General features: G+C 43.8%; 1 protein-coding gene across 4 annotated transcripts; it reads right to left on the bottom strand.

Moving 5' to 3' along the window:
• Positions 1-59: 59 nt before the first annotated feature.
• On the bottom strand, positions 60-21,900 carry LOC123104654 (microtubule-associated protein futsch). 4 transcript variants are annotated; one of them, XM_044526529.1, is made up of 23 exons: positions 21,341-21,900; positions 21,159-21,213; positions 13,781-18,985; positions 13,462-13,668; positions 12,365-13,321; positions 12,139-12,252; positions 11,466-12,026; positions 10,391-11,353; positions 10,165-10,278; positions 9,493-10,053; positions 8,430-9,380; positions 8,204-8,317; positions 7,532-8,092; positions 7,191-7,421; positions 6,887-7,066; positions 5,366-5,983; positions 4,794-5,222; positions 4,418-4,618; positions 3,429-4,139; positions 3,090-3,287; positions 2,129-2,836; positions 1,731-1,934; positions 60-1,482 (listed from the first exon to the last, which is right to left on the bottom strand). In XM_044526529.1, the coding sequence occupies exons 1-23, from the start codon at positions 21,497-21,499 to the stop codon at positions 548-550; spliced, it is 14,937 nt and encodes a 4,978-aa protein (XP_044382464.1). In that variant the 5' UTR covers positions 21,500-21,900; the 3' UTR covers positions 60-547. The 4 variants fall into 4 exon arrangements, with proteins under 4 accessions (XP_044382464.1, XP_044382466.1, XP_044382465.1 ...); XM_044526531.1 differs by lacking the exon at positions 8,204-8,317; XM_044526530.1 differs by lacking the exon at positions 10,165-10,278.
• Between the last annotated feature and the right edge of the window lie 424 nt (positions 21,901-22,324).

Here is a 22,324-nt window from a genome sequence, read left to right as displayed (position 1 = left end):
GTTCATATGCTCAATCAAGACACACTACACACGCATCAAATTCATGATACAGCAGGAACTGTAAAATCGGCCTTCACATCCAGCCTCGTATGTGAATTCGATAAGAGAACCCAATAACAATTAATCATACGAGGAGAACTGGGTTTGACCAAGGATCATTGCTTACATTAACATCCATATATACTTAAAAACCAGCAACTGCAGAGAACCATCTTGAGTAGGTAACTGGGATTGGTTACAGTGGAAGAAGTTGGTTGCAAAGAACAACGCTGCCGGTCGCAGTCCCATAATTTCAAAAATCAGACAGAATACAGTCACTTTCACGAGCAAACAAGCTGCCAGTTTTCAACAGAAAGAGCAGGAAGAAAAAAATATTACTACATGACAATGGCCCCATTCGAGGATGACAAGAGGACGGGCAACAAAACAGAGACAGAAGAAAACAAGACAGAAAGGTGAGTGAGTTTCCAAACAGACTTCTCCTTGATATTTATTCAGCGGTGCACTCCAGCAAAACGTGTAGGTTGAGGAGCCATGCCGCTGTGATTCATGACGATGGATTATTATCGTCCGTGTCGGCGGATTTGGTGTCATCAGTTGCCCCGTCCAATTTGCTGGAGTTTGTGCCTCTGTTCCGGGTAGCAGAGGGGGTTTGGTCTTCCAGTTTGGCGGAGGTCTCTGACTGAGATTGATTGGTGCGACCCTTCTTGCTTGGTGGGAGATCGCTTTCTTCAGGCTGCCCGGTTTCAGAGGCTGGCGACATGATTTCACCACCTCGAGTTTTGCCTTCCGGCTGTGCTTGTTGCCTGGGTTCTTCAGGAGTTCTCGAGCTGCTCTCAGGTTTATTGTCTGCCTGGATGATACTTGGAGCATCTTTAGTTGGTTCATAGCTATTGTTTGTGTCATTTCTCTGCCGCTGAACCCTCCCGACATTTTCTCCCTGTTGTTGTTCCGAAGCAGCCCTTTGAGATGCTCCATTTGTGTCTTCGGGATAGTCAGTTGAAGTGTCTTGTGGCTCAGGTTCTTCGATTTGCTTTCTGTTGTCCTGTCTTGGTTGAAAAACATCTTGGTCAGCCTGTTGTTGGTTTCTGAATCCCTCAGCTGCCTGAATGTTTTCCTTCATAGGTGACGGTTGGTTGAGAGGTGATGGTTGTATATCTCCAGATGTTGTTAAGATGTTTGGGCTTGCGGTTTCACTGGCTTCTATGCTGTCATCTCTAGGTGATCTAGTGCTGGATTGCTGCTGCTGCTTCGGTTTTTCTTCAGGTGATGTCCTTTCGAGGTTCTTTTGAGGAAATGGTGATACTGAATCATCAGAGGGTGCTCCTTTAACTGCACTATTTTCAGATTGACTATCTGCTTGGCTGGGTGACAGACTAACATTTGATTTTGTGTTGGCCTGGTCACCTTTGATCATAGTGGGCTTCCCATCGCCTGACAAATCAAAGGAACCTTCAACTGGAGGCTGAACTGTATCTGTACCTGATTTAGAGGCAAGAAATTTCATGACCGTTAGTTGTGCAAGTACAGACTTTTGTCCTAACATTACGCGCGAACTATGAAGGTAGAATTGCATTCTATATGGTTTATTTCCAAACTGGCATAGGTTCAGTGATCAGGGATTAATTCGTTTGGAGTCTGAACTACTGAGTTCCCACATTGTCCCTTGGTGTTGTTCAGACTAATTTCTCAAGGTTGTGAACTAAAACAAGTCTGTATGCTGTTCTTACCTGTCAAAGGAAGAATTGGTTTCTCTGACTTAGAGAGATAAGCATCAGGGCTAGATTCTTGTATTTTCTCTGAAGGAGGCATAGCATCTGAACTTGTGGTCTCTCTCAAGCCTGCTGGTGATACATCAGTTTGATCGGTGTTAGCAATATCTCTCCTTGATTCAACAGGAGGAGGCAACTGAGGAGACCGAATTGAATCTTTATCTGCAAAGTACAGCAATGAGTGGTGTTGGTTAATTAAAGGTGTGCAGAAGTTGTCAGATCTGGTTCTCAAAAAAAAATGTTGTCAGATCTAAGATGGTCCAGTAAAAGGTGCATACACTATCCATACAAAAAAGACTGATTATCTAGTGTGGTAAATTTATGTTTAGCAGTGGCTGCTGCACATGTTGTGGTACCTTGCGGAGTATCTGGAGTTGGTGCTGGGCTAGTCAAAGGTGTCACAAGTTCTTGATCAGTGGAGGGTAGTCTTGGTGACTTGATCTTTTCCGAGAAAACAGCAGGTGCGTTCTGAGTTTCTGCAGGAGGCTGTGCCTGTGAATTACGTAAAGAACTTGTGGCTGGCCCATCACCACTTGTACGATTAGCATCACCACTGGTTGGTGCTGAATCAGGATTGATTTCTTCATGCTGGTCAGATCCAGTGTCTTGTGCCTCAGTTTCTTCAGTTTGCCTTTTGTTGTCCTGTGTTGATTGAAACACAGGGTCAGCCTGTTGTTGTTTTCTGGATCTTTCAGCTGCCTGATTGTTTTGCTTGAGTGGAGATGGTTGTATATCTCCGGATGTTGTCAAGATATTTGGGCTTGCGATTCCACTGGATTCTGTGCTATCATCTTTAGTTAATCTAGTGCTGGACTGGTCAGTTTGCTGCTGCTGGTTCGATTTTTCTTCAGGTGATCTTTTTTCAAGGTGTTTTTCAGGAAATGGTGATACTAACTCATCTGAGAGTGGTCTTTCAACTGAACTTTCAGACTGACCAACTGGCTTGCTGGCCGAGAGACTGACACTTGATATTGTATTCACCTGGTCACCTTTGATCATGGTAGGTTTCCCATTGCTCGGCAAATCAAAGGCAGCTACTTCTGGAGGCTGAACTGGGTCTGTACCTGTAATACGAGGACAAAACCGTTAGTTGCGGAAGTACAAAATTTTGTGGTATCATTATCTCTATTAAGGCAAAATAGTGTTGTGTATGGTTTATGCTACAGGTTCAATGAGGGATCACTCGTTAGGAGTAAAGCGAGTTTCCACATTTTCCTTAGTGTTGTTCAGCATGATCTTGCAAAAGTTTTCAGCTGTAACTTTATGGGCTAAAACAAAAATCTCTTACTGAATAAGTCTAGGGCATTACAGTTTTACCTTTCATGGGAAGTTCTTTTTCTGACTTGGTGAGATAATCATCAGGCCTAGATTCTTGTATTTGCTCTGAAGGTGTAGCATCTGAACTCGCGGGGCCTCGCAGGCCTGCTTCTGATATATTGGTTTTATCAGCATTAGCAGCATTTTTCCTTGATACAACAGAGGGAGTAAACTGTGAAGCATGATTTGAATATTGATCTGCAGTACATTGATTATCAGTGTTAACAGTGAAACAGTAATTTATTTATGTTGCGCAAAAATTGCCGTAATAGACGCATACAGAAAATACCAGTTATCTGGTGGAGTAAATTTATGTGTTTAGCAGTGGCTGCTTGGTACCTTGCGGAGAATCTGGAGCTGGTGTTGGGTTAGTCATAGTCAGAGGTGTCCTGACTTCTTGATCAGTGGAGAGTGGTCTTGGTGACTCCTTTTCCGAGTAAGCAGCAGGTACATTCTCAGTTCCTGCAGAAGGCTGTGCCTGTGAATCACGTAAAGAACTTGTGGTTGGCACATCACCGCTTGTACGATGAGCATCACCACTGGTTGGGGCTGAATCAGGCCTAATCACTTCAGGCTTGTCAAATGCAGTGTCTCGGGCCTTAGTTTCTTGAATTTGTGTTCTGTTATCCTGTATTGATTGAAAGACAGCTTGGCCAGACTGTTGTTGGTTTCTGGATCCTTCAACTGCCTGCATTCTTTCCTTGAGTGGTGAAGGTTGTATATCTCTAGACGTTGTTGAGGTGTTAGGGTTTCTAGTTCCACTGGCTTCGATGTTGTTATCTTCAGATGATCTAGTGGTGGACTGATCTGTTTGCTGCTGGTGGTTCCATTTTTCTTCAGGTGATGTTTTTTCGAGGTTCTTCTGAGGAAATGATGATACTAACTCTGCAGCGAGTGGTCCTTTAACTGCACCATTTTTAGATTGACCAACTTCTTCGCTGGCTGAGGGACTGCCATCTGATATTGTGCTGGCCTGATCACCTTTGATCCTAGTGGGCTTCTCACCGCTCGATAAATCAAAGGAAGCATCATGTGGAGGCCGAACTGGATCTGTGCATATGATTTGAGAACAATGTTTCATTACCGTTAGTTGTGTAAGTACACACGTTTGTCCTGACATTAAAAATGAAGGAACAAATGCATTTTACATGGTTTATGCCTGAATTGTTACAGGTTCAATGAGCAGGGATCACTCATTAATAGTCTAGCAAGTTTCTACATTGTCCTTAGTGTTGTTCAGCATGATCTCATAAGAGATTTTATATTCAACATCATGGGCTAAAACAAAATTCTGTATACTGAATAAGTCTAGGGCATTACTGTTTTACCTTTCATAGGAAGTGGTTTCTCTGACTTGGTGAGATAAGCATCGGGGCTAGATTCTTGTATTTCCTCTGAAGGAAGTTTAGCATCTGAACTCGGGGGCTCTCGCAGGCCTGCTTGTGATACATTGGTTTGATCAGCATTAGCAACATCTTTCCTTGATACAACAGAGGGAGAAAACTGTGAAGAATGATTCGAATCTTGATCTGCAGCAGTACATCAATGATCAGTGTTAACAGTGTAAAGATGATTAATTTCTATAGCACAAAAAGTGCCTGATGTAAAATTGACGAGTAAAAGGTGCACCAAAAGAACAGATTATTCAGTGGAGTAAATTTAATAATTTGTGTTTAGCAATGGTTGCTTCATGCAGTGCGGTACCTTGTGGAGCATCTGGAGCTGGTGCTGGACTAGCCGTAGGTTCTTGATCAGTGGAGAGTGGTCTTGGTGACTTGGTCTTTTCCAAGAAACCAGCAGGTACATTCTGAATTCCTGCAGGAGGCCGTGCTTGTGAATCACGTACAGAGCTTGTGGCAGGTTCATCGCCACTAGTACGATGAACATCGTCATCAATTGGTGCTGAATCAGGCCTAATGTCTGACTTTTGTGCTTGGCTAGATGGAAGTGACATCTTTTCATCAACAGCACCACGCAGATCAGGAATTCTTTGTTTGTCTGGAGTAGGAGTTATTCCTCGTTGACCACTTATAGGCCGTGCCTCGTTAGTTTGATCGGATGCAGCAACAATACCATCTTCTTCTGTTGGCTCAACAAAGGAAGGCCTTTGTGCAGAACGAGCTATATCTTGAGCTGAAATGCATGGAACAGCCGTATTACTGTCAGAACAGGTATTTAATCAACTTTTAAAGGAATCATGTTAAACACAATCAAATATAGCTTTGCTAGAATTACTATTGTTTGTCCACACTCATCAGAGTAAAGAACTTGATTACCTGACAAAGGGGAGTTTTGCCCATCATCAGTTATTTCATCAGATACTTTACCAAATTGAGTGTCTGATGCTGATGCTGGCACCACTTTAGGTGACATGACATCTTGATCACCAGAGGGTAGTTTGAAGGACTTAGGGGCATCTTGGTTAGATTTAGAGTAGACTGGAGTCTCAAAAGGTGGTGGTTTCTTAGTTGCTGCAGGTAGCTGCGCCTGTGCCTCTTGATCGCGTCTAAGTCTTGTAGTTGACTGTTCATCACTGCTAGGACCAACATCAACACTCGATGGTAGAATTTGTGCTTGACTAGAAGGTGGAACTGTTTTTTTGGCAACATCAACACTCAATGGTAGCACATCACGTTTTGCATCTGGACTTTGTACTTGACTAGAAGAGGGAGCTGTCTTTCTGTCAACGAGGGTGCCATGCACATCAGGAGGTGGTCCTTCACGTGGCTCAGAAGCACGTTGATATTCTTCTTCCGTCGAAACATTATCAAGTGCTGGTTCTGAAATGCCTGGTACATGCTTAACGTCTTGCTGAGCGATGACTGGTCGAGACACTTTGCTTTCAGCTTCAGCAACAGTAATTTTTTCATTTCTTTCAACAACAGAAAGTGGTTCTGCAAAACAGAAAGAAGAACTGAGTACTGCCGAGAAATGGCATAATTGTGGTGAGACTGCTAGTCTTGTGGAAAGCTCTTGTTCGATAGTAGGTGTGCTTGAAGGTACACTATTTCTCCAGGCTAAAGAAAGGATAATTGCCTGATGGAGCTATGCTTTGATCAGCGGGGGTTACTACTTCACTAGTTGCTTGTGACGCCTTGGATTGATTAGGTGCAGCAACAGTGGACTGTTCTTTTTGTGGCTCACTAGAGGAAGACTTCTGTGTAGAGTTAGCTGAATCTTGATCTGAAATTCCAAATGAAATTCCGAAAGGCAGTTTTTTTTGTCAAGGCTGTAGGTTTTTTATGAAGCTTTATTATGTTAATCAGCTACAAATTTGCTAAAAGGTGCACTGTTTCGCACAGTAAGACCATTACCTTTCAAGGGTAATTTCTGTGCTGGGCGAGCTACTTCCCCTGATGCACTACCAAGATGAGTGTCAGGAGTTGATGCTGAGCCTGTAGCTTGTTGATCAATAGAGGATGGTTTTAGTGACTTGGCTTTGCCTAAGGTGTCAGAGGTTACATCTTGGGTGGATTCAGAGTCATATGGAACCACGAGAGTCGGTGGTGGTTGGGTTTCTGCATGTTGTTTTGCTACTTGATTGGGTAAAGATCTTGTGGAAGGCTCATCGCCACGGTTTTGGGTGGGATCAAGTTTTGAGTCTGAACTTTGTGCTTGGCTAGATGGAGGTCTCATAGTCTTTTCACCTATGACACTACGTGAATAAGGGACTGGGCCTTCAGGTAGCTCAAAATCAGGTTCGGTGCGGTAAACTTGTCCTTCGCCTGGAATTGATTCAACAATATGGTGATCATCAGGAGCAACTTCCTGAAATTTCACTGAAGTATTGTGGGTACCTGAGGATGGATATTCTGATGTTCCTGGTGCAGGCGCTTGTTGACCAATAGTAGGTTGTGAGTCCTTTGTCTGGTCAGGTGTGGCAGAGGAAAGTGGTTTTGCAGAACTTGGATAATTAAGCTCTTTATCCATAGGCTCAGCAGAGGATCTTGATTGTGTAGAACGAGCTGAATCCCGATCTGAAACGCAAGTGGCAGCATTAGTAGTAGCAAGAAAATTATACAAGGGTAACTTTGTATTTTCAGTAAGTTTTTCTGCATGTAATCATCTATAGGCCTGCATAGTCACAGTGAGATAACTAACCTGAGGGTCCGGATTTCTGTTCTGGAAGGGCTACTTCATCAGATCTACCACTCTGAATATCAGCACGTTTATCTCCCGTGGGCTCGTAATCAAAGGTTGGAGTGCCTCTCATACCTTCTGTGTCTTTACCGACAATTGTTGGCAATGTCGGTTCAGCTGCAGCAACGATAGTCTCTTCTTTCTTGGTCTCAGCTGGGGAAGGTTGTTTTGCAGACTGAATTGAATCTTGATCTAAAATGCAAGAAGATGTTAGTAAGTAGCAGGGTATTTAGTTTTGACAAATGTAGCTTGAGGATGCTAGAAGGTGTGCTGTTTTCCAACTTGAAAGAGAATATAGTTACCTGATGGGGCAGATTTCTTTACAGCAGGAAATACTTCACTACCACTGATGGGACGAACATAACTATCAACTGGTGTTGAATCAGGCATATATTCTAAAACTGGTGCTTGCCTAGATGGATATTTAGTTATGTCCTTGGCATCTGCAGCACCATAAGCATCAGGAGATGATCCTGCATGTGGTTCAGTAGAGGATCCAGCATAGGAACCTTGTCTTTCACTTGAGACAGATGGCACTGTTAACTCATCAGTGCGATAATTGTCAGGCATAGTATCCTGGACTTTTGCTGAAGCAATTTGGGTATTTGAGGCTGGGGAGTCCTTTGTGCCTGGTGCAGGTGCCCTGTCTTTTTTACTAGGGAATGCTTGTGGTGCATGGGAAACTTGTTCATGACTTGGAAAAGGTGGTATTGATGAATCATCGGTGGGAACATTATCAAGGGTGACTTGCTGGATTTTCCTAGTATCATGATGGGCATCTGAGGATGGAACTTGTTTTGTGATTGGCGCAGATGGTCTCGCTTCTTGACGAAAAATTGTCTGTGGTTTCTCAGGTTTTTTATCTGAAATTCATGAAGCAAACAATTAGCTTTGACGATCTTTCATGTTTCTAATCCTCCCTTGGTCTATTAGAAGGTTCATATTTTATCCAATGCTTGAGAGTAATGAGTCACCTGATGGAGCAAAATTCTGTTCAGAAAGTTGAGCCTTCGAACTTGGCGCTGGTCCAGCTGTAGGTGTCATGCTTTCAGTTGAAGTTGGTTGTGCGGCACGAGCTAATTTTTTATCTGAAATTCATGAAGCAAACAATTAGCTTTAACGATATTTTCATGTTCCTAACCCTCCCTCGCTGACCTAGAAGGTTCACATTTTAGTCAATACTTAAAAGAAACTGGTCACCTGATGGAGCAAATTTCTCTTCAGCAAGCTGGGCCTTAAAAGTTGGAGCTGCTGCCTTGCCTTCAGTTGAAGTTGGTTTGGCAACATTGGTTTTGTCCAAGGCGTCACTAGGTACATCTTGGGTTGATACCGAGTCACGTGGAGCATCAAAAGGTGATTGTGCTTGAGTTGATTCAGGTGGTTGTGCCCCTTGATCATGCAGAGTTGGTGCTTGCATTTGTACCGGTTCTCCATCTCTCTCAGCTCTGTCAGCTGCTGAGAATGATGATGGAGCGCTCAGAACATCGGGTGTTCGTGCTCCTGGTCGTGCAGGTGGTGCCATTCTTTGCTCTTTTTCTACCATCTCACTGGCACCCCGAGCACTGGGTATTGTTTGTTCACTCATTGGTGTTGGCTTTTGATCAATGGTAGACCCACCCAGCACATCATCACCAGAATTGGGAGTTATACCTTGTAACGGCACAGATGTGCGCTGCCATTGACCAATGGTGGAAGGTTCGCTGGACATATCTCCATCTGGAGCTGCTTCCTCCTGTGAAAGTTCAGTGGCACGTTGGACTTGGGAAGTTGGTTCTTGGCCCAATAGAGTTGGTGCTCCTTTTTGCTCATCAACAGTGTCTCGATTAAAAGGCTCTTCGGTAGGATGATCGTCCCTGGGTGGAGCTGGAGGAGTACTTGATTTCTCTTTAGGATCCTGTTGACGCTTTGGTCTAGAATCATCTGCTCTGCCACCAGTTGGGAGGGTTTGAGGTTGCTCATGGCTGTCTTGGGCAACCAGATGGTCTTCCTGATAAGCAAAAGGTGTTCTCTCCGCCATGATAGGGCGCCGAGAAACTTGTGTGTCTTCACTGACGGTTGTTGGCAATGTCGGTCCAGCTGCAGCAAAGATAGTCTCTTCTTTCCTAGTCTCAGCTGGAGAAGGTTGTTGGGCAGACTGAATTGAATCTTGATCTAAAATGCAAGAAGCGATGTCAGAAAGTAGCAGGATATTTAGTTTTGAGAAAGGTAGCTTGAGGATGCTAGAATGTGTAATGTTTTCCAACTTGAAAGGGAATCTGGTTACCTGATGGGGCAGATTTCTTTACAGCAGGAAATACTTCGCTACCACTGATGGGACGAACATAACTATCAGCTGGTGTTGAATCAGGCCTATATTCTAAAACTGGTGCTTGCCTAGATGGATATTTAGTTATGTCCTTGTCATCTGCAGCACCATAAGCATCAGGAGATGATCCTTCATGTGGTTCAGTAGAGGATCCAGCATAGGAACCTTGTCTTTCACTTGAGACAGATGGCACTGTTAACTCATCAGTGCGATAATTGTCAGGCATAGTTTCCTGGACTTTTGCTGAAGCAATTTGGGTATTTGAGGCTGGGGAGTCCTTTGTGCCTGGTGCAGGTGCCCTGTCTTTTTTACTAGGGAATGCTTGTGGTGCATGGGAAACTTGTTCATGACTTGGAAAAGGTGGTATTGATGAATCATCAGTGGGAACATTATCAAGGGTGACTTGCTGGATTTTCCTAGTACCATGATGGGCATCTGAGGATGGAACTTGTTTTGTGATTGGCACAGATGGTCTCGCTTCTTGACGAAAAATTGTCTGTGGTTTCTCAGGTTTTTTATCTGAAATTCATGAAGCAAACAATTAGCTTTGACGATCTTTCATGTTTCTAATCTTCCCTTGGTCTATTAGAAGGTTCATATTTTATCCAATGCTTGAGAGTAACGAGTCACCTGATGGAGCAAAATTCTGCTCAGAAAGTTGAGCCTTCAAACTTGGCGCTGGTCCAGCTGTATGTGGCATGCTTTCAGTTGAAGTTGGTCGTGCGGCACGAGCTAATTTTTTATCTGAAATTCATGAAGCAAACAATTAGCTTTAACAATATTTTCATGTTCCTAACCCTCCCTTGCTGACCTAGAAGGTTCACATTTTAGTCAATACTTAAGAGAAACTGGTCACCTGATGGAGCAAATTTCTCTTCAGCAAGCTGGGCCTTCGAAGTTGGCGTAGGTGCCTTGCCTTCAGTTGAAGTTGGTTTTGCAACATTGGTTTTGTCCAAGGCATCACTAGGTACATCTTGGGTTGATACCGAGTCACGTGGAGCATCAAAAGGTGATTGTGCTTGAGTTGATTCAGGTGGTTGTGCCCCTTGATCATGCAGAGTTGGTGCTTGCATTTGTACTGGTTCTCCATCTCTCTCAGCTCTGTCAGCTGCTGAGAATGATGATGGAGCGTTCAGAACATCGGGTGTTCGTGCTCCTGGTCGTGCAGGTGGTGCCATTCTTTGCTCTTTTTCTACCATCTCACTGGCACCCCGAGCACTGGGTATTGATTGTTCACTCATTGGTGTTGGCTTTTGATCAATGGTAGACCTACCCAGCACATCATCACCAGAATTGGGAGTTATAGCTTGTAACGGCACAGATGTGCGCTGCCATTGACCAATGGTCGAAGGTTTGCTGGACATATCTCCATCGGGAGCTGCTTCCTCCTGTGAAAGTTCAGTGGCACGTTGGACTTGGGAAGTTGGTTCTTGGCCCAATAGAGGTGGTGCTACTTTTTGCTCATCAACAGTGTCTCCATTAAAAGGCTCTTCAGTAGGATGATCGTCACGAACTCTTGCTCTGGGTGGAGCTGGAGGAGTACTTGATTTCTCTTTAGGATCCTGTTGACGCTTTGGTGTAGAATCATCTGCTCTGCCACCAGTTGGGAGGGTTTGAGGTTGCTCATGGCTGTCTTGGGCAACCAGGTGGTCCTCCTGATATGCAGAAGGTGTTCTCTCCGCCTTGATAGGGCGCCGAGAAACTTGTGTGTCTTTACTGACGGTTGTTGGCAATGTCGGTTCAGCTGCAGCAAAGATAGTCTCTTCTTTCCTAGTCTCAGCTGGAGAAGGTTGTTGGGCAGACTGAATTGAATCTTTATCTAAAATGCAAGAAGCGATGTCAGAAAGTAGCAGAATATTTAGTTTTGAGAAAGGTAGCTTGAGGATGCTAGAATGTGTAATGTTTTCCAACTTGAAAGGGAATCTGGTTACCTGATGGGGCAGATTTCTTTACAGCAGGAAATACTTCGCTACCACTGATGGGACGAACATAACTATCAGCTGGTGTTGAATCAGGCCTATATTCTAAAACTGGTGCTTGCCTAGATGGATATTTAGTTATGTCCTTGTCATCTGTGGCACCATAAGCATCAGGAAATGATCCTTCATGTGGTTCAGTAGAAGATCCAGCATAGGAACCTTGCTTTTCACTTGAGACAGATGGCACTGTTAACTCATCAATGCCATAATTGTCAGGCATAGTTTCCTGGACTTTTGCTGAAGCAATTTGGGTATTTGAGGCTGGAGAGTCCTTTGTGCCTGGTGCAGGTGCCCTGTCTTTTTTACTAGGGAATGCTTGTGGTGCATGGGAAACTTGTTCATGACTTGGAAAAGGTGGTATTGATGAATCATCAGTGGGAACATTATCAAGGGTGGCTTGCTGGATTTTCCTAGTATCATGATGGGCATCTGAGGATGGAACTTGTTTTGTGATTGGCGCAGATGGACTCGCTTCTTGACGAAAAATTGTTTGTGGTTTCTCAGGTTTGTTATCTGAAATTCATGAAGCAAACAATTAGCTTTGACAATCTTTCATGTTTCTAATCCCCCTTGGTCTGTTAGAAGGTTTATATATTTTAGCCAATGCTTGAGAGTAACTAGTCACCTGATGGAGCAAATTTCTGCTCAGGAAGTTGGGCCTTCGAAGTTGGCGCTGGTCCAGCTGTAGGTGTCATGCCTTCAGTTGAAGTTGGTCGTGCAGCACGACCTAATTTTTTATCTGAAATTCATGAAGCAAAGAATTAGCTTTGACGGTATTTTCATGTTCCTAATCCTCCCTCGTTGACCTAGAAGGTTCACATTTTAGTTAATACTTAAGAGAAACTGGTCACCTGATGGAGCAAATTTCTCTTCAGCAAGCTGGGCCTTAAAAGTTGGAGCTGCTGCCTTGCCTTCAGTTGAAGTTGGTTTGACAACATTGGTTTTGTCCAAGGCGTCACTAGGTACATCTTGGGTTGATACCGAGTCACGTGGAGCATCAAAAGGTGATTGTGCTTGAGTTGATTCAGGTGGTTGTGCCCCTTGATCATGCAGAGTTGGTGCTTGCATTTGTACTGGTTCTGCATCTCTCTCAGCTGTGTTAGCTGCTGAGAATGATGACGGAGCGCTGAGAGCATCAGGTGTTCGTGCTCCTGGTCGTGCAGTTGGTGCCATTTTTTGCTCTTTTTCTACCACCTCACTGGCACCCCGAGCACCAGGTATTGATTGTTGACTCATTGGTGTTGGCTTCTGATCAATGGTAGACCCACCCAGCACATCATCACCAGAATTGGAAGTTCCTTGTATCGGCACAGATGTGCGCCGCCATTGATCAATGGTGGATGGTTTGCTAGACATATCTCCATCAGGAGCTGCTTCCTGCGACAGTTCAGTGGCACGTTGGACTTGGGAAGTTGGTTCTTGGCCCAATAGAGGTGGTGCTCTTTTTCGGTCATCAACAATGTCCCCTTTAAATGGCTCTTCAGTAGGATGACCGTCACTAACTCTTACTCTGGATGGAGCTGGAGTAGTACTTGGTTTCTCTTCAGGATCTTGTTGACGCTTTGGTGTAGAGCCATCTGCTTTGCCAACAGTTGGGAGGGTTTGCGGTTGCTCATGGCTGTCTTGGGCAACCAGATGGTCCTCCTGATAAACAGAAGGTGTTCTCTCCGCCTTGATAGGGCGTCCAGAAACTTGTGTGTCTTTATCGACGGTTGTTGGCAATGTCGGTCCAGCTGCAGCAACGATAGTCTCTTCTTTGCTAGTCTCAGATGAGGAAGATTGTTGTGCAGACTGAATTGAATCTTGATCTAAAATGCAAGAAGAGATGTCAGTAAGTAGCAGGATGTTTAGTTTTACCGTTAAAAAAAAGGATATTTAGTTTTGAGAAAGGCAGCTTTAGGATGCTAGAAGGTGTACTGTTTTTCAACTTGAAAGAGAATCTAGTTACCTGGCATTGGTGAATCATCAGGGGGAAATTTAGCAAGGGTGACATGCTGGATTTTCCTGTCATGGTGGGCATCTGAGGATGGAACTTGTTTTGTGATTGCTGCAGATGGTCTCGCTTCTTGACGAAAAATTGTTTGTGGTTTCTCAGGAGCAGAAAAACTAGTATCTTCTTTACTTGATTCAGGCGCAGCAGGGGCTAATTTTTTATCTGAAATTCATGAAGCGGGCAATTAGCTTTTACAATATTTTCATGTTCCTAATCCTCCCTTGGTCAATTATAAGGTTTATATTTTAATCAATACTTAAGAGTAACTAGTCACCTGATGGAGCAAATTTCTGTTCAGCAAGTTGGACCTTCGAAGTTGGCGCTGCAGCTGTAGGTGTCATGCCTTCAGTTGAAGTTGGTTTGGCAGATTTGGTCTTGTCCAAGGTGTCACGAGGTACATCTGGGGTTGATACAGAGTCACGTGGAGCATCAAAAGGGGTTTGTGCTTGAGTTGATTCAGGTGGTTGTGCCCCTTGAGCACGTGAAAATCTTCCGACACGTGCATCACCACTGGTAGGTTGAGCGTTTACGGGGGTTGCTGTTGAACCAGGCCAAGTGTCTGAACCTTGTGCTTCACTGGCAGGCAATGCTGTCTTGTTGTCAACAGCAGCATCATGAGTTGATGGACTGGCATTCCGATCATCTTCACTGGTCATGGCTAAATCATGCTTAGCTTTCAAGGCATTCCATCTTTGGGCATCAGATTTGTTTGCAAACTCTTGATCACTAGTGTCACGAGCATCAGGAGTTGCTCTTCTGGTAGGCACTGAAGTAGGCCGAGCATGTTGAGTAGGTGCTTGCATTTGTACCGGCTCTCTATCTCTTTCAGCCGTGTCAGCTCTTGAGAATGATGATGGAGCACGCTGAACATCGGGCGTTTGTGCTCCTGTTCGTGCAGGTGGTACCATTCTTTGCTCTTTTTTGACCATCTCATTGGCACGCCGAGCACTGGGTATTGATTGCTCACTCATTGGTGTTGGCTTTTGATCAATGGTAGACCCACCCAGCACATCATCACCTTGTAATGGCACAGATGTGCGCCGCCATTGATCAATGGTGGACAGTTCACCATCAGGAGCTGCTTCCTGTGACAGTTCTGTGGCACGTTGGACTTGGGAAATTGGTTCTTGGCCCAATTGAGGTGGTGCTCCTTTTCGGTCACCAACAATGTCTCCTTTAAATGGATCTTCAGTAGGATGATCGTCACGAACTCTTGCTCTGGGTGGAGCTGGAGGAGTACTTGATTTCTCTTCAGAAATAGATGGAACCACGGGATCTTGTTGATGCTTTAGTGTAGAGCCATCTGCTCTCCCACCAGTTGGGAGGGTTTGAGGTTGCTTATGGCTATCTTGGCCAACGAGATGGTCCTCCTCATAAACAGAACGTGGTCTCTCCACCTTGATAGGGCTCCGAGAATCTGCAGGTTGTGCTTTGGATGGTGTGGGTGAGGTGGATGTAGAGTGGGGAGTCCTTCTTTCTCCATATGTGTCATGAGCATCTCTGGACACCATTTTCTTTGGTGCAGAAACAGTTTCCATACCTTCTCTGTCTTTATCCTGGACATCTTCTTCCTCTTCTGCTTGCTGTGACAGAGGACGTGCAGTTTCTCTACCTTCTCTGTATTTATCCTGGGCATCTTCTTCCTCTTCTGCTAGCTGTGACAGAGGACGTGCAGTTCGTGGGGTGTAAGTATGTCTTTCTCTGACAGATGGTGCAGAATCAGCAACCTTTTTTTCTTCAGTGTGTTCATCTCCAATCTGCCTTGGCCCAAAATCAGTGTCTGCAGCTTGCCTAGTGCTATCTTCAACATAAGGACGAGTCTTGTCAAATGCTGAAGTTGCACGAGGATCTTCAGTTGCTTCTTTCTTCCATGATGGAGCGTCAGCTCTCTGAGAATACAAAGGTTGCCCTCGTGATGGAGCATCAGCTGCTTCTTTCTTCCATGATGGAGCATCAGCTCTCTGAGAATCCAAAGGTTGCCCTCGTGGTGGTGCAGAATCAGAAATTTTTGATTTCTTGGCCACATCTTTGGCATCAGGGTATCTCTTTTGCAATGGTGTGGAATCAGCAACATTTGGCTCTCTAAAGACATCCCTAGCATCTTGAGCTGCTATATGTGTTGGTATAGAAACAGGGGCTCTAGGTTGTTTGCTGGTTTCTTCAGCTCTTGGATATCTTGCTGGGGATGATTGACTCACTCTAAGAGCGTCTTCAGCTGCTGCTTCCTTTGATGGAGGAGCTGCAGCCGGCCAGGCATCTGGAGATGGTCTTCTAAACAATGCAGAGTTACGAGTCTCTGCTTCTTCAGAGGTGTCTTCCACAGGTTGAGCTCGGGATGATGCAGATTCCACGAACTTTGTTTCTTCCAATGTTTCCTCTTCAGTGCTGCCTTGGGCATCATGAGGCACTGTCGACCTTGATGCAGGACTTCTCCTAGCTTGCATTATCTCTTGAGCAGCTGGGTATGGAGTGGTTGCACGTCGAGGGCCTTCAAATACTGCTTGTTTGGGCGGATGAACAGCATCCTGTGGTGTGGTTGTTCGCCTTGGTGCAGATGCAGTTTCTCTGGCTTCCTGGTTGGTATCATGATCATCATCATATAATGGGGCAGCTTGAGTTTTATCTTGTGCATGCTTTGGGAAAGAAGCATCTTTTCTGAGAGCAGCAGGGACAATTCTTGCTTCCGCAGTATCCTTGGGTGCATAAGGGGGCCTTACAGCACCTCCCTGATCAGATGATGCTCTGTCCTCAGCAATTCCTTGAACATCAGCAGCTTGTCGCCAAAGCATAGAAGAAACATCTCTTCTCTTATCAGTGTGGGGTGTTCGAGCTGTCCTTTCTGGTCCTTGCACCAGTTGTCCATCCATGCCTGCTGGTTCTTGTGCAAGAGGCCAAGTGTTTGCTTGTTCTGCATCTTGTGGTGAGATATGTTGGACATCTTTGCTAGGTTTTGCTTGTTGAGTAGGAGGCATCAAATCATCAGCTTCTCCCTTTAGCTTACTCAAACCAGTTGTAGCAGCATGCCACTGCTCAGACTGCAGTTTCTGATGAGCATGCTTAGCTTGTTTGGCCGTATCTTCATCATCAGTATATCTTTTCTTGGATGGTGAAGCAGTAGTTTCAGGATCTTCAGTTGGCCGTTGCTTTTGTGGAGGAGCATCAGCTTGCCAATGATCTGATGTTTGTGCTTCAAATGCTGCAGAATCAGTCATCTTCGTTTCTTCAAAGGCATCTTGAGACATCATCCGCTTTGGAGCAGCAACGCCTCTATCTCGCTTCTCATTATATGGATCATCTGTATCTCCTGTTTGCAATGGTGTAATTGCACCATAACCATCTTCATCCAAAAATTGGTTAGGTGGACGAACATCAGCCAGATGAGAATCCAATGGATGTGCTTTGGATGATGATTCCACAGTCTCTTCTTCAGTGCTGCCTTGGGCATCATGAGGCACTATTAGCCTTGATGCAGGACTTTTCTTACCCTGCTGGAAGACCTCTTGAGCAGCTAGGTATGGTGTGGTTGCACGTCGAGAGCCTTCAGATGCTGCTTGCTTGGGTGGAGGAACAGCATCATGTGGAGCATTGACAGGATGTGGTCTAGATGATGAAGAGTGGTAAGTTCCTATTCCTTCAGAGGTATCATATGGATCTTGAGCCCTTGCTCGCCTTGGTGCAGACGCAGTTTCTCTGGCTTCCTGGTTGGTATCATCATCATCATCATATAATGGATTAGCTTGAGTGTCATCTCGTACACGCTTCGGGAGAGGAGCATCTTTTCTGCGGTCAACATGGAACCTTCTTGCTTCCACAACATCCTTTCGTGCATAAGGGCCTTCAGATGTTGCTTGCTTGGGCGGAGGAACAGCATCATGTGGAGCACTGATAGGTTGTGATCTGGATGATGTTCCTTCAGAGGTATCATATGGATCTTGAGCTCTTGTTTGCCTTGGTGCAGATGCAGTTTCTCTGGCTTCCTGGTTGGTATCATCATCATGTAATGGAATAGCTTGAGTGTCATCTCGTGCACCCTTAGGAAGAGAAGCATCTTTTCTGCGGTCAGCAGGGAACCCAGCTACAGCAGCATGCCACTGCTCAGACTGCAGTTTCTGATGAGCTTCAGTTGAATGGGGCTTCTCAGGAGAAGTATATGTAACTCTCTGGTCAGTAGCTCTGCTAGAAATATTTCCAACAGGTCTTTGTGAAGTACGCTCAGTGTATCGAACTGATTTCTTATCCTGAGTATCAGCAGTGGGGGCTGTGTTCTCAGTCCAGAAACCTGACGTCCTGAGTCGGTCAGAATCTTCTTTAGCTGATCTTGGACTGGTTTCGGCATGATCAATGGCATTGCTGGGCCCATCAGTTTCAGATATCTCGTCCAGCATTTCTGAAGGTTTTTGTGAGATGGATCCAGTATAAGGTTCTGCTTCATCTGTATGTCTGCTTGCCTCATAGAAATCGTGAAGGTTATCAGATGCTTTTTTGGATGAACTTGGCTTGGATTTAGTAGGGAGGTCTATTTCAGTGGCTTCAGAAGGAAGTGGGGCATCTCTAATTCTGGACTTATCAGCACCGTTTCTTGAGGGTTTCTCAGTGATAGGAGAGGTAGCTGGGGTAAAAAAATTGATTCTTCTTTCGACAGGAATAGGAGATTTTTCAGGAATTCTAGGAGTACTTTGGAGGGAGGCTGGTGGTCTTTCTTCATGTGTAGTAGAAATGATAGTGTGTTTGCTTCGGATATCTGGAGCTTTATGAGTGGTAGGAATACTTATGCTTGAGGAGACTGGTGTTTCATCACGGGAAGTTTCAGTAGGATGAGGCTCCTCTGCTTGAGGAGCCTTGGGAGCGATGATACTAGCAGGGGGGCGAACCAATATCGTGTGAGGTTTTGTGCTGGGTTGCTCCCGGGAGTCTAGACGGAACGGGGATCTGCTGGTTGGAGGATGCTGTCTCCGCCACTGACGCTGTTGCTGCTTCTCAAGTTCCTCCTGTTTGCGCTGCTGCTGCTTGTCAAGTTCCTCCTGTTTGTTCTGCCGCTCCACCTCATGCATAACCTTCAGCACCTTCTGCCAAGAACCCCGGCTAGAAATATCATGCCACCACCTCTGCACATTCTTCCTTGAATCATACAGGTACAGAAACTTCTCAGAATTTGTGATGTGGTAGGAGTTTGGCAGGTGTACGAGGTCAGCAAGAGTGAACTTGTTGCCAGCAAGGAATTCACTGTCACCAAGCCTTTGCTCATAAACTTCCAGGACATCTTCTAGCTTTCTCGTCTGCAAGTCTATATCATCATCTTCTTCAGCAACAGGAAAGGCCAAGTGGCAGAACAAGGATCTGCTCGGAGGATTGAAATTATGTTCTTCATGGTGGAGCCATTCCTCGATGGAAGCCCTCTCAAGGGAATCCTTCCCAAGGAGAAATGGGTATCCATGATCTTCATAAGTCTCTGCTATATGGCGGCAGATTTCTCTTGATTCTGGAATTAAAGACAAACATAAATTTTGAATATGCATAAACCAATAATCATTTTCATGAAGACTTCTTTTCAATAGCACAGAAAAAGTGCCAGAAGAGTGGAATATAAGAAAATCTAGGAGCAGTTGAAATTTAAATATATATTTCAATGTTAATGATAAAATTTCCTTGTTACTGGCAAAATAGACATCGGTTCTACTTTATGTGCCACCTACTATGAGAAATACTCCCTCCGTCCGGAAATACTTGTCATCAAAATGAATAAAAGAGGATGTATCTAGATGTATTTTAGTTTTAGATACATCCATTTTTGTCCATTTTGATGACAAGTATTTCCGGACGGAGGGAGTAAGTATGAGGAGCAGTTCATCCTGGATCATGTTGCATCCCCTCAATGGAAAGTGTGTGCTCTCAGGAACTGCCAGGCTCCTTGGGTCACAACATGATCTTCTGGAGTGTCAAAGTGTACTGGTTTTATATTCAGCCCACTAAAGACCTATACCTATTAGCATGCCAAAGATTATCGCCTAGTGTTAATAATAAAGATAGTATGACAATTATTACATCAACTGTCGAAAGAAACATTATATCAAATTTCAGCTTAAATACTTCGTATCACATCTTACATAATTATTCTGTTGGAACATTTATTTGCTCCTCTATTTTTGTTATATACTTATGCTGGTACATAATTTAAAATATATTGCTTGAGTGCCTTCAACTGTATCTAGGACGAGAGAATTGTTATTGTGATAAAAAAACACAACATGAGAAAAATTATGTGTTCATTTGGATAAAACCCGCTCACTGTCCTTGGCATGGCAATATGTACTAAAGCCAATGTTCTTCAGGCACAATTCAGCATATATATTTTTACAGTTGGCAAGTTTAAAGGAAGAAATTTCCCATCTTGGCTGAAATACTAACAGTTTACAGCTTAATCGGTCAAAAGGACATCATAGCTTAATCATAAATGGACAGCATAGCTTAATCAAACATCATTGTCTATACAGCTTAAATAGTCGATCAAAGTCCATCTACACATGAAGAAACATCACAGTCACACATTCATTAAACTTACCCAACACAAAGAAAAAAGACTGAAATTCCACCAATAATCATAACTGTCCAGTGTAAAAAGCCATTTAAGAAAAGCTTGCACTATTGCAGTTTCATAATGAGCTCCTGACAAGCACTGAAATATACAGACTGGAACATTTACATGATCTATGATGTGCCTTTAGTTTGTTATAGTTTGTTTTGGAAGGAAGCTCTTACCCAGCCCCACATAACATGGCTTCCATCTCAAGTTCTTGATGAGATTTTTCAGTGTAGGCTCAGCCAATATATGGGAGAGCTTACATAGTGTTCTAATGCTCAATTTTGTTATTTATTAACACACAAAACATATAGCAGTGACAATATTCATCCTACAGATTTTATTTATGAATTAAAGGATTGTTTTCCCTTACAATCAACACATAACCATGGCAAACCTAGGATTTATCTTCCATGGAAGAATTTGTCATTGGATAATATTAGTCACACAAAATGTAAAAACAACAATATAATCGGTCATCTAGCTTCTAAGAACAAATTACACGAAAATAAAATACTAGTGTTTAGCTGATGGAACAAATTACATCAAAGAAAATAACAGTGTTTAGCTGATTCGCGTCCCCAAGTAACGTGAATTTCTCCGATCTATCCTTTTTATGGAAGCTATATTTCTGGAATCTGCTTATGGCAAGTTAATCATGATCGTAGTTATTTCAGCGTGGTGTAAGTCCGTAAAATTCACTATGCTGTTCTGGATCAAGCTATTTGGGAGCCTTTAGGGACAAGCAGGAAGTACTAACTACATTGATTAACTATCAGTGCAAAATGAAAGAGATATGGTATGGTGAGTGACTGAAATTGGAGCCTGCATATGCCAAAAGTCTCGAGAATAAAATTTGACAAGAAGCACTAGTGTGTTTTAGCAGATAACAGTTTTACCAGACTATCTGGATTTTTCACTTGTTTCTGATACAGATTCCTAGTCAAGACCCAATGAATGTCCTTGTAGCAGGCTAACTAACAAGATCATTTAACTGTAGAAAAGAAGGATAAGCATCCAGACATGTAGGACTAAAATGAAATGGTAACTGGACTTCACAAATCTGAAACCTTACCTTCTAGGAATTTATTAGGTCCATCATAGAATGGAACTGGAACATGGCCCGATGCCTGTAGAGCGCACATGAACAAAATGTAATGATGGTATTGAACTGTTTTGCTAGAAACTGATATTAGACTGCTTATGGTCTTGAACAGCTAATTCCATGCAGAGTTGAGAATTAGAGACACCACGTACCTGAAGTCTGAGTAGGCTCTTGTAAGAGGAGAATGTCTCTCTCGTAAAGTCGATTTCCTTCTCGTACAGGCATGCAAGCACCCTTGACACATCTGGTAAGATTATAGATTTCTCATGATACACCTTCACGATTGGTGCTCCAGTACCAAGCCCTGCCATGGTGGCCAGAGCCTAGGTTACCAGCGCTGAAATGAGGTGAAGTATATGTATTAACCCATCCACAGGCAAATATGATAGGTTCCATGACTCTCTGATCAAGCAAAGAGAAGATGCTTAAAGTGGGAAAGCAAAGAAGGGAATCGATTCAGTAGGAGAACAGACCAAAATGAGTGAATACTGAGGAAGGACAAGAAGGAAACAGAGGGAAAAAGAAAAGGCAAAAGGCAGGCTTTGGATCTATCCATCTAATCATGTTTTACAACAACAAATTCACGCTACAAAACCTTTTTACACTTGACATTTAAGGAACTGTTGTGACATCCTAAAATTAAAAAAGTAGTTCCTTGGGAAATCCAACAAGAAGCAGATCTTGTATGTCCTTGTCGTCGACATGGAATTGGTGCAGACAAATGCAGTCAGGGACTGCAAACAAGACATCATATGCCACCATTAGTGTTTTTTTTTACATGGCCACCGGAAGTTATTTTTCATAAAAAGAAGCAAACGTTCAATTTTTTGAGATAATACAACCATAACCGAATGGTTATATTTTTAATCCAAGCCAACGGCGTAGAACAGGTACGTTTCATTGACGGAGTACTAGGTAAAAACAGTGACTCTGCAGGCAAAGAGTAAAAGCTAAGCGTTGTCACCTGCTGCAGCACCACTTTATTCATTTCTTGGCCATTACATCAAAGGAGAGCAGAAAAGTAAGCTAGTGATGCAAGTTTAGCATCACAGGGGCTACGGAGCATCAAAAGGAACAAAAATATTGGCAGGAATGAGCAGCCAACTCCAGCTCGTCTTTGTTCAGAGCAGAGTTGC

The sequence above is a fragment of the Triticum aestivum genome, chromosome 5A (assembly GCF_018294505.1).
Source record: "Triticum aestivum cultivar Chinese Spring chromosome 5A, IWGSC CS RefSeq v2.1, whole genome shotgun sequence".
NCBI classification, from domain to species: Eukaryota; Viridiplantae; Streptophyta; class Magnoliopsida; order Poales; family Poaceae; genus Triticum; species Triticum aestivum.
Note: the sequence above shows the minus strand (reverse complement) of the source record. Positions and strands in the feature narration are given on the sequence as shown.

Excerpts from the sequence above, each read along its gene's own strand:
- LOC123104654 (XM_044526529.1), bottom strand. The coding sequence starts at position 21,499 with ATGGCAGGGCTTGGTACTGGAGCACCAATCGTGAAGGTGTATCATGAG. Across the intron at positions 10,279-10,390 it reads AGAGAAATTTGCTCCATCAG|ATAAAAAATTAGCTCGTGCC; the intron begins GTGACCAGTTTC and ends CATGAATTTCAG. Across the intron at positions 1,483-1,730 it reads ACCAATTCTTCCTTTGACAG|GTACAGATACAGTTCAGCCT; the intron begins GTAAGAACAGCA and ends CCTCTAAATCAG.